Source organism: Varroa jacobsoni, unplaced genomic scaffold, assembly GCF_002532875.2.
Source record: "Varroa jacobsoni isolate VJ856 unplaced genomic scaffold, vjacob_1.0 scaffold_568, whole genome shotgun sequence".
In the NCBI taxonomy this organism is placed as follows: Eukaryota; Metazoa; Arthropoda; class Arachnida; order Mesostigmata; family Varroidae; genus Varroa; species Varroa jacobsoni.
In genome coordinates, this window is record NW_019213470.1 from 340,498 (window position 1) to 352,924 (window position 12,427).

The window sequence follows — 12,427 nt, forward strand, 5'->3', positions numbered from 1 at the left end:
ATTTCATTGTTAGTACAAAATTAGCACCTATAAACAAGTTTAGGCCACAGATCGAAGTGTAGGAGCCATTTTGCATATGAATCTGCAAGTGTTCTACATGTGAGATTTCTGTAAAAAAAAATTAATCATCAGTAAATATCAAGGAAGCATTTAGTAGGACAATATATGAGCAAACAACGTCCTTTTATTCATACCAATTGTGTAGCATCTGTTGATAAGAACAATAACATGGTTCACCATCGCTATTGAAAATCGTCGATTCCATGGCTATGGTCATACACTTTGGTCGCAGGCAGTCGTATATCCTATCCAGCACTGTGTGTTGCAGATGTCCATGCAATTGCAACAACAATGCGCTTTTTTACTATGCTTATCCATTAATGAAGACATAGAAGTGCCTACCTAGAGTTTGATGACATTTTGAATGATAATACCACGGTAGAGTTTACTCGATCGTATCTAGCCATTCCACTCCTTTGTGGTAAAGCCGTCAACTGATACGGTCTGCAGTTATCCTTTACGCCGATGGAAGCGAAAATCGCACATTTTACGCCATATCTGAGACGGTCTATAGATAGCCTTACGTTTGTTTTACAGAACTACTTAATCTGATCTTTTTTAAGGTGTCCATCACAAGTTCTTTAGCCACAAGACCAATAGTGACGTTTGTTGTAACCTGTTTATATATATATATATCGTTAAAGAAGCCAAGAGAACGAACTGCTTCACAAGGTCATTCCTGCGTGTGACGCATGTGAACAAAGAGACCTTATGCTGCTTGTCGCCTCGGGTAACGGTTTTAGATAGCGGTTAGTTGTAAAGTTTCACAGTTACTTAGTAGAAGCAATCGCTAGAAACAAATTCCAATCTAATAGTGAATTTCGATATCTTATCCTCCCACAACTTAGATTTTAGCGCCACAAAAGTTGTTGTTGTGAAGTGGTGAAAAAACTAAACGTAACTTGTCTATTACACTACTCTAGTAATAGTAATTATTATTTGCGTTTCTATGTGGCTATCGTGTTAGGCACGTTAGAGGCTACTGCAGTGAAACATAGGCGGGTACTTTCGTTCCGGCAAAGATCTGCAGTTCAATGCATAATTTCGTATAGCAGCTTTCAATTGACCGATTGAATAATCATTATTCGGGCCGTCGGCAACAACATTCCACAATGTTTTTACAGATTGGATTTTACTGATACTACAGAATCTACGTATAATAGATAGACCTACAATAGTTGTCCGGCAATTGTGAGTTCTGCTTTGAACTGTACAACCGAAATTTAAAGAGATGCAGAGCTCTAAAATGTATTGGTCTGATGTGTTATGTAAAACCTTTAAGCTATCGTAACAAAAATGTTTATTTTAAACAATGCAGCAGATAATTATAAGATCGGTAGTAACACCTACCTATATATTAGAAGATTCAGGACACAATTTATATCGGCAACACTACGCATCTTTAGACAGTGCTTTAGTGAGAGTAAACCTTACTATATAAAACAAATTGATCTTTTTATTAAAGCTTGTATTATTTTACTCACTTAGAATCACACGCAGCAGAAGCATATAGCCAAATAGTATTCTGCAATGTCCGGTGGTAGTGATTCTTCAAGATACTCTCCAATTATTTCTGTGAAAGGTCGGCATCTTAGAGTATAATGATGAATTTAATCGGCTCTTTTATTAGCTGTAGCAGTGTTCTACAATTATATATACATTGGTGGGTTGAAATACTAAAAAAGCAATCATCAGTGTGTCTATGTTTGTTTGTTCGTTCGTGTCGCATAAATTGTCTCTATACGTTTAAGAAAGTTCCTCCAAAATCCATTCACAAATTAGCGACATTTTTTCATCCTTTTATTTTATCATTTTTAATTTATTATTTTTTATTAATTCATCGGGCTAACTAACTAACCACCGTAGTACCATGCGTTCCAGGTAAAAGCCTTTCTCCTGTTGTTTTCCTAATATGACAGACTGGCCAACCTAAAACGCAGTTATTTTTATGTTTAGGACTGTTTCGTTTCTGTTGTTATATTGTTACAACATTTTGACTTGGCTAACTTAGCCCACAGTTGCCCCTATGGGAAAAGGACATATCGACTCTCGAATCATGTTGTCTTCTTACTGCCGTTGGCCTTATGCCATTCTCGATTAAGACCTAAAGTCATTCCTTCGAGTGTCTTTTAAGCTAGTAGATTCCCCGATATTTCTCTGTTTGGTATGTATTGAATCACTACCAAAACGTGCGCGTCTATAACGATACAACATTTCTTTTAGAAGCTGTCATCTATCTTGTTGATGACCCTGAATTTTTTCTCTATTTCGATGTCTATACGGGTATCTATTCACTCAAAGACCAAGGAACATAAAGGCCGGATCTTCAACGCCATCCTTAATCTTCTTAAGGAAAGTGACTGCCTCCCTACCATCGATTAGTCGGTGATCATACGTCAAACAAATGTACATCATGGGCCTGATCTTGATTTCGTTGTTAATGACAACTGCCCGCTGTTGAATGGCGTGCATGCCCAAAATTGCTGACTGAGGTGGATTGATAATGGGCGTACCGAACATCGACCCAAAGACACCACCGTTCGAGATGGTGAACGTGCCACCATCCATGTCTTCAATTGCCAACGAACCCGTACGCGCCTTTTCCCCGAGAGCCGCGATTGACTTCTCAATATCAGCGTAATTCATCCCGTCTACGTTACGGATGACTGGTACGACAAGACCCTTTGGCGTCGAAACGGCCACAGAAATGTCAACGTAGTCACGGTAAAGTGTCTCATTCCCGTCAATCACGGCATTGACCACCGGCTGGTCCTTGAGGGCGTATGCTGATGCCTTGACAAAAGCCGACATGAAACCGAGCTTAACACCGTGCTTTTTCTGGAACGCGTCCTTGTGTTTTTTGCGCAGTTCGGTAATGCTGGTCATATCGATTTCGTTGAACGTCGTCAACATTGCATAAGTGTTCTGGGCATCCTTCAGGCGTTCCGCAATTCTTAGCCTCATTCGGTTCATTTTTACACGGGTCTCAGTGCGCGCGCTGGGGGCCGCAGCAGGCATATCGAAGATAGGCGCCTTGATATCCTTGGTGCTTGCCATTGACATTGGAGTTGATGACACCGGCGGTACAGGCGGAGGCACAGTGGTGATTGGGGGAGGAGTAGCGGCTGTCGGTGCGGGCGCAGCTATAATAACAACATTGAAAACAATAAAGAAGTCTTAATAAAAACGTGTGTCGTAATAGACGTGGGGCTTACAATTTGAAAAAAATGAACTGTTAGGCTTATGTAGTTTTCAATAGTGTCGTCACAGCGATTAATCTTGTTGTTTGGTTTATTGAAAGTGCTGCAGACGAAGACTAGCGAGTAAATTGCTATCGTATATGAGTCCCTTTAAGGAACTGGTTTACGGAACCTTGTTTCCAAGCATGCAGGTTGTCTTTACAGCTTTTTGTACATCCTAGAGATCAAAAGAAGGATTTTTTATACGCTTCTCTATACTTATATGCACATTCCATGTATAAATTAAGTTCGTTTAAACGTGACCATGTACTCGAAAATTTGAGCTTCGAAATTTCGAAGCTGTAACTTATAACCTTTACTTTTAATTTGTAGAAATGATTTCTTATGGAATAATGTAGTGTTCCTTTTTATTGGAATTGTATTTCAAGTCCCAAAGATATTGGCTATCGAAGAGGTCCTCATAAACCCGGAAAATTTATAGCAGGTTGTAAACAGACGTAAGTTCTTAATATAGCTTTGAGGATGGCTTACATTTTCTGTTTGCTTGCATCTCGACATATAATCCGTTGCATAAGCACTGTATATCATTACAAGCCACGTAATCGATAGACGAAATACGTACCCACAGATACGGAAGCATACCACACTCACGATTAGCCCAGACACACTTAGGAGCATTACCGTCCCCTTCGTTTTCCCCTTCTTCCCCTGAGAGAAAAAATCCCCTCATAAGCATTGGTTCAACTAAATGAGACTCAACTGAACGTACCAGGAGCAGCTGCGGGTTGCGGTGTGGCCGCAGGCGCCGCGCCTCCGGTGGCTCCGACCTTGATCTTAACGATAACTTGTCCAGGTTTTACGGTAGATCCATCTTCGACACAGAACTCTTGGATAACACCGGCAACTGGCGAGTGAATAGGAATGGAGGTCTTATCAGTTTCGACTTCGGCGATGACATCATCGACTGCTATCTGATCGCCAACTGCTTTCATCAATCGGATATCACCTTCAGATAAAGATTCGGATAGCTGCGGGCACTTAATCGTTTCCAGCTCGTTGAATAGTGCACGACTCGTGCGGAACAGCCGCTCGAGACGGACTTGTGGCGCAATCGACGTCGGATACTGTGCGCTTTGGTCGAGGGTGCGTAACATAGCGCGCGATAGTGCCCGCGTCCCCACACGGGTGGCCGGAATTTGGGGCCGAGCCGCTAGCAACCGACTAGCATTCCGGCCTGAAGAAGTCACACTCGATAGCAATCTCAACATTTTCGAATGTCCCTCGCTGCTAAAGGTGAACCGATGTCAACAACACCGCAGAAGCTAGCAGACGGTGCATATTTCTGGGAGAGCTAACCGTGAAGGGAAAGGGAACTCTGTGGCGAGAGGGTGACGACCACCAGTCAGTCAGTTAACAGAACGGCTAAATAGCGGGAACAAATACAACATTGTTCATTCGAGTAAATGCGCGCCAAAATTCGGTGTGATCGCGGCGTTCAATTGAATAAGGTAGATCACATGTTATTAACTTGTTGGTAGTACTAACCGAAAAAGATCAATAACTACATCGAATTTAAGAAATAAAGTAATAATTTTATGCAAAAGAAAACAGAGCTGACAGAATAAACAATAGTGTCGCTATTACTCGCAATAACTTGTCATAGAAAACGTTTATAAACTTGCGGTAGCGTCCCTATGCTATAATGATAACTGTTATACTACTCAGTTTTTTTACTTCATTGATGATTTAATAAACTTGGTCAAGTGTGTAATAACAGAAATAATATTCTCAAAGCTTGAATTCGTCACCTCACAACGAAATCCATAGATAATCTAAGCCTATACATGTTTTAAGTTGATTTTGGTTTATTTGCATAAGACTACTGAAAAGCCACTATAGCAGCCATAGAGGAATTATCAAGGTGCATTCATTTACACCAAAAGTAGGTCGTCTTTTTTGCGGGCCGAGTAGTCTGCCGTTGTTTTTTGAATGCATTTTTAAATGCAGTGCTGTACGATTTTTAAAGGTGTGCATCATCGATGAACATGGCGTGAATTGTAAATCATTAAAAAATCACGATAATGAATGTATAAATTAACACGATCGAGAAAATGCACAATTTCGGCCGTGGGATAAACTAGGTGTCATACTCATAACCGTGAGATCCTTAGTGTTAATTTGGTGATTTTTTGACATTATCCAGTTTCTCATTCTGATCCACTGTGAGGTTACGTATGTTTAAAAAAAAATTCTAAATGTCATTTATACTCCTTACGTACGAGTCTGAAATTTATTTTCACCTTGATAGAGGCATCATTGTCTATTGTAAGCAAAGCAATAGAATTTCAAAGAATAGCTTAAATACACTTAGCAGTACACTAATGAAACTGTTTGTTACAATCCGTCAGTCGAACTCAACAACGCTTACGTAATAGTTGTTATTCGCTCGGTCATAGTCCATAACGTGGCGATCTATAGCCTGTGTACATAGAGGTTAAAACCATTCGTTTTCTCTTTCAATAGGTGAGTAAATTATAGAATACGATAAAGAAACAATTGCGAAGTCTCGAATACTCTTCAAGTCAAATGTCAGGTCTAATGAAAAATATATGCGACTTATATTCTTACAATTAATCAGAAAGAAGAAAAAAATCATACGTATTGGGCACCAACAATAGACGCAAGTTAAGTCCAGGCATTATTTGGAATACTGCGCAGTCCATTTTGAGGTACTCTTTGACGCCATGACTCGTTGTTCATTCTCCAATCTCTTTTGTTTAATTACTACAACAATCTATGAATTAACAGAATATGCTACCCCCAGTTACTCGCAGTATAAATCAATCTGAGTTGCTAAGATTTAATCATTTAGCTGAGCTTTCGATTGACTGATTTTGAGGCCTAGCTTTTCATGTAAGCTCGGAACAAGCCGTTTAGGCAACTGTGTTAAACCTTTTGTAACTATTTGTATCTTATTTATAGCACCCTACGAGACATAGACAGTGCATCTCGCATCGTTCCCGTCCTACCCTAATACGCATCATCTCAAAATGTAACTTACCTAATCAACAAGAGCTATTTGTAACTAAAAACGTATCACAAATTGCACTTACAGTACTAAAGCAATGTACCTATAGAAAATTGAAAAGCCATTAATTCTCTTCCGGTTAATTCTTCCTTTGATTAATTAGTGTGTTGTACTCTAACGAGATGCCACGATTAACCGTAGAAACTAAAACTGTGGCCGTAAGCAAGTCAACGTCCATATTTTTTCCGTAGCCAAGTACATAGTTTTAGCCGAATCCATGATGTCCTGGTTTACTTTTTGTTCCCTAAGAGAAGGCCCTACGGGATGCTCATAATCACAGCCATAGCTGTCTCTAGCGTGGCCGTAGTTAAGGCCATGGCCGTATCCGCCATAACCGATTAGGTCAAATCCTGCCTTCCGGAACCCAAGGCAACCGGCGAGGCTAACAACAGCCGCAGTAACAAGAACAATGATGAGCTGGAAATACATAACGTATTACGTAAAAACAGAGTGTGAAAAGCGATGATCGTTCTGCTTCTAAGAATTGGGTTGTATTACTAAGATTCAGTATCTTAAGAAGACATAAGCATATATGATTCTATATAGTTATGAAATTTTGTGTGACATAAACGTCGCGACTAGTGCGATAAGAATGTCTTAAATTAATGGTATTATGCGTGGAGTTAGAAATATCGTAGACTAAGAAAAACATGCTTAGTACCTCGAACTCCTCGACCCCTGCATTAAGGTTACGGGTGAGGAAGGAGTATAACGGTATAAACATATAAAATAGCTTTAATCCAGGTTCTCATAGGCCAACTACTTCGACATTGAGAACAGAGCTATCATTGTGGAAATCAAAATCTATAACGATATGCAGTCGATCATTTATCACTACTAATGTATGGATCCAAAAGATATTTGTCATATAAATCGTAATTTTCGCTAAAATTTGGTATTTTGAAATTGATGAACCATTTTTGATCTTGCTAATAATACTATGTACAACGAATTTTTTGAAATACAGCCAGTTGGAACTTGGTCAGTCGTACATTGAGCTTGGTAATCACGGCTAAAAACGTCTTTTTAGTCCCAACCTGTCAAAAATTGATGGGTCAGTATGAGTCTATGCAAAAAGTTTGCACTATCGTATTCTGCGGAAGTATGTGTTCGTAAAGGCGATCGATAAATCATTTTTTAGTTTTTTATTGAGCATCAAGTCACTTTTCCAGGTTATTAAACACGCGCTGTACACCACTGAATCGAAACTTCAAGAGAAAAACTCTCTCGTTGTGTTCAATCCTATTCGCTGGTCGTAGAAGTTTTTCTGACGATTGTTAGTTAAGTGACCATGCTAGAACCCCGCATTTATAAAACTATCCCCTATGCCCAATACGAATATGTACTGTGCCCGTATATCCTACATCAGAACGCATATACTTACAGCTAAAGCAGCGTTTATTGTGATCAAAGTACAGCAGAGAGCAGGACAAGCACAAATTATTTGTTGTATACACAAAGTCGTCGTCTCTGGAACGAGCGACCTTTATCTGTCAGCCTACTATTGACGAGAAGGGTTCGCACAAGGGCGTACTAGGGGATATCTTTTTGTATGAAATGACACCCTATGATGTCCCCGTAAGCATTCCCGTTAGTCCGTCGGTCCTTACTGCCCCTCGCCCCACCCCATGTAAAATCAGACAGGAAATGTAAAAATATGACAGGGGTGACTGTAACCGTCACATGCACCTTGATAGAGCTCAGTCGCAGTATCATGAATTCTAGCCGTCGCAAAGTAGATCAACAGCAGAACATCTGTCCATCTCTTGGTAGTGATAATGGTGGCAAACGTTGTTGGTAGCCACACTACCCAGAAACATACCTCATGCGTGCATATAGGCACCAAACGCCGCAGCGCGTGCTATGGTCTTTTGGTAGCGACATTTTGTAGTTTCTTAGTCGGCGTACATGTATGTCTGAAAGAGCTTGCCTAGATTATCACTTGCCCGCTTCCATTTCGTGGGGGCTCCTTGTTATTAGAGTTTTTAGAGCCTTAGCTATATAACATTTCTTGGTTGTAGCATACGGTCTATGATAAATCGAGGGCTTTTCTGCTTGGCATGACAAAGCTAACAATATATCTCTCGATTGCACATGCGCCTTGATTTTTATCACATGAATGCTATACGCTTTGTTAGACCTTTTCCTATGTAGAAAAGCTGAAAACGGTTCTCACGGTTATGCTACTGTCATGAGGAATACTGCTTATTGATTGACGCGTCCAATTATAGATTTCGTTTAGAATCAAGTTTTCATTGTATGATCTTAGTCCCACGATTTGGAGGACTTTTATGGCACTATGTACATATCCTTACGTGTGCCATACTCGTCAGTACGCTCCACCGGCAAGAGACTTCTTTTTTTTATTATTTGAACGACACGCACGTAGTGAGGGTGTTGATGCGTAGCTTAATCAATATGTCTTTCAAGTCGTTCTGCCAAGTAGATAAACATATTTATTATAACAAAAAGAGAACTAAATCCTAGTTACCTGTTAAATAATTCGGGTGAGGAGCAGCACGGTCTTCAAAGGGGCAAACTCACTACATCATAACAGGATGAACAGTTAAATGAGGACACGAGACCATCTGTTATTCGACTGCACGTAAGGTAATCGATTCTATACTGATGAATAGGTTATGTGTTTTATATGCTGCAATTTCTCTCGGGAATGTTTATTTGCTTGCTAGACTTAACAAAAAAACTAAGCAGAGTGCCGCTCCGGGGATTTATCCCAATCTTCTCATACTTAATATTTTTTTTCTAAACATCAGATATATAGCTCCTTTTGAAACTGGAATCTCATTTGCATTACGAGTATGGTGTTTCATTAGTTTTCGGTAGACAATTTTAAATTTCAAATGAGCAATAACAGATTGGACTGTGGAATTGTTCGAAAGAAGATCAACTAAGAAAACGCGTATGGGTATACTTTTTCTAGTGTGCTCATTCTAATTATAGACTAGGTGTCGTAATCGCACCGGGTTTTAATGTACTACGTTACTCACGTTGTTTAATCTGGCACACTCGTTATGGAACTTTTGAAATTTCATATGCAAAGTTTCGTAGAGGTCGTATCGGAGCCAACTGAGCTTATTTCAGCAAATTTTATCACACGAGCATCGATCAGGCTCACAGTTAAATATTATATAATTAGATCACTTTTTATTACGGGCATATGAATGTAGAATAGACTTCTAGGGTAATAAGATATTAAAATATTTGATACTAGAAGAAACAGTTCAAGACTTCACTTATTTAATCACACATGTTGTGCAGTGTATGGCGGAGCTTTCTTGGCAGCTGTTAAACCCCGTATTTGTCGGGCATTAATATTATGCATTGCCCGGGTCGGCAATGCATATTTTCTAAAGTTTTAGTAAACTAAGTAAATAATGCAGGATCTGATCAACTAAGCTGTCCTTAACTAAAATAAGTGCGTTAAGTGAATTGAGAAAAGAACTGCCATTGTGCTACTTGGCGCTAATTTTCAAATTTCTCTTTATAGCGGTTTGAACCGCACAGCGTTGATATTCCGGCAAAAAGCAATAACCCTTGTGAGACTAAATTTTAAATATATCACGGACACTTAGTATTCTCATATTAGGACACTCATTGTTATTTGAAAACAAATCAGATTTTCTAGTTAACTATTGCTAGTTTATGTCTGAGCCGCGTTCAGAACAGGACCGAACATTCGGCCTGCATCTATGATTATGATACTTTTTTTAGGTTTTTCTGTAGGTACTTTATTTTTATAATCGTTCGTGTAAACCAACAAAACAGAAGAAGGTATACTTGTCGATAACCGCAGATCGACTAAATTTAAGGGCGGCCCCTTGCGTTGTTATGTTAGTTCCAGCTCTAATTAGTATGGCACAGTACGCTTAACGGAAGTAACGAGCAATTTTGTTTTTCTGCCAACAACAAATAGCGTCAAATACGGGGATGCAATCGTTCTACTTACTAGATTTTCTCCCTTTCACAGTCTGCTTGCAAGCGCCCAATATACGTTCCATAAATCCCAATGAACCGAGTGAGCTCTCAGTGATATAATGGAGTTCGTTTAATGTAAAGTTCAAAGTAGCGACGCCTTCCTTGATGTCTCCAAAGTCTTTGATTCATTGCAACATAGCATAGTCTAAACATTATTTTGTCACCTTGGGTAGACAATGGTTCTGGCACGTTGTTCTTATCTTGCTCATATAGTAGAATTACGCAAGTAAGAGACTCAAACATCTCTTTTGGTAAGCGTACGCTGTCAGTAGGCATTCCCCAAGGCCTTATGAGAGGCCCTTTTTGCTTTATTCTGTACGTTAACGATATCTTATTTATCATTAGCGCTGACTGCCTCCGCTACAGGGCGGCCTCGTTCACAGATTAAACATTTCCTCTGCTCCAGGCGAACAAAGGTGTAAAACAGTTACCAGAATAAAGAATAGCCTAGAAAATATCATTTTTTTCGCTCTGACTGACGCTAAACGTATCCAGAACTTCAATAAAGCGTCCACATTGATTAGGTTATTCTGGATAATTCACTTCTAGCATTCCCTTCTTCAGCATTTACTTCAAGTCTTCCGTGTCAGAAATGAAATGAACAAAGTTGGTGTTTCGAAATACGCTTAAGGCAAAAGTGGTAATTGCATACTTATTCTGTCTTCGCCTTACTATTATCCCCTTAACTTCTCGATGGCCGCTTATCACTTTTCTGTTGAACTTCTGGCAAGATACTGCATTGCACTCTAGAATAGGCCTTTCAAGGAGATCATTGGCAAGCAAGTCGTTCTTTTGGCCTTTGTTTGTCGTGAGTGTCCCACCAGTTGGTACTTTGACTGAGTGGACTTTCAATTCTGCGCGTAGTAGAAACCTTAACTACAAGCTACGCGCGAGGCCCAGTCAATCTTAGAAGTAAAACTGCGTTCCTCGAGCATGGTTTAAAAAAAAAAGGCAGCTACATTAACCCATCCTAACTTTCAGTTAATTTGGAATGCTTACAGTTTAGCTGAACCTAAAACTGTCATCTTCTAGCTGAGTCTACGAACCAAGATATTCGAGTAGGCAAGATGTCGAGGGAGTGTCCTTCGTGTGAACCTGTATTTTACAATAAAAAAGCGTATGTATTTATATTCGTTTAAGAAATAACTTTTGGTTTAAGTATTTCTTGTTCTCTCATGTCACAGAGAGTGATCATGATAGTAAATATGTTGTTCTTTCGATTTCTGTCGTCATCAGTAAGTACTAACTGAATTCAAATGCCTCTGTTCTGGATAAGACGACTTGCGAGGGCTGTTGGGATTTGTAGCATTACGGGAGCTTATGCTGATCTGCCCTTATGCATTTGAGAAATTAATTTAAGGAAATAAATAGCTAAAGTAAGCCACAAAGCGTTATGTATCTTCTTAAAAATATTATGTATCGTTTTACTATTTTATAGGTAATATGAATTTCTTATTAAAATTTTGACATGAGTATTGAAAAATATGTAGTGAATTTTTCTATTTTTTCACGTTTGCCTTATACACCTTAGTTATATATGCCTGAACTGTTCATTATCTTACTAAATAAGTAAATAAATAGACTTCAGCCTAAATTTCTTATCCTCCGTACGATGGTAAGATTGTCAGACTTGGAATTCTATAATTTCCGTTAATGTGGTACGATACCCGTATGTACTGTTAGCAGTTGTTAACTTAAAGAGCTAGCATAATATCTTCACTGTGTCTTTGTTATTTATCGGGGTAACTGAATGGATGCCGTTCGCCAGCGGGACTTTTGCCATTGAATCCGATGTTTCCACACGTTTCAGTGTATGATAATGAGAAGCTGCCGTAGAGCTAGCACAGAGCAAAAGGCATCAGCGATAAATCATGCTGGTTTACCATTGTGATGGACGGACGGTCCGCCGTAGCTGACCAACCCTTTGTGCGAACCGACACATAGAACTTCGCGAATTCGTTAAGTGAATATTTAGTGCGTACTCGTAGATGTGGAAGCGACATGAAGTATAAGTAGCGACGAAATAGGTACGGTATACAAAGACGGTTTTGCTTAATAAATATGTTTAGAATATTTGGCTTAA

At 39.4% G+C, this 12,427-nt stretch overlaps 1 protein-coding gene across 1 annotated transcript; it reads right to left on the reverse strand.

Annotated features, from left to right (window-relative positions):
- Window positions 1-1,498: 1,498 nt before the first annotated feature.
- On the reverse strand, window positions 1,499-4,593 carry LOC111261556 (dihydrolipoyllysine-residue succinyltransferase component of 2-oxoglutarate dehydrogenase complex, mitochondrial). The gene is made up of 2 exons (XM_022835149.2): window positions 4,030-4,593; window positions 1,499-3,203 (listed from the first exon to the last, which is right to left on the reverse strand). The coding sequence occupies exons 1-2, from the start codon at window positions 4,526-4,528 to the stop codon at window positions 2,356-2,358; spliced, it is 1,347 nt and encodes a 448-aa protein (XP_022690884.1). The 5' UTR covers window positions 4,529-4,593; the 3' UTR covers window positions 1,499-2,355.
- Between the last annotated feature and the right edge of the window lie 7,834 nt (window positions 4,594-12,427).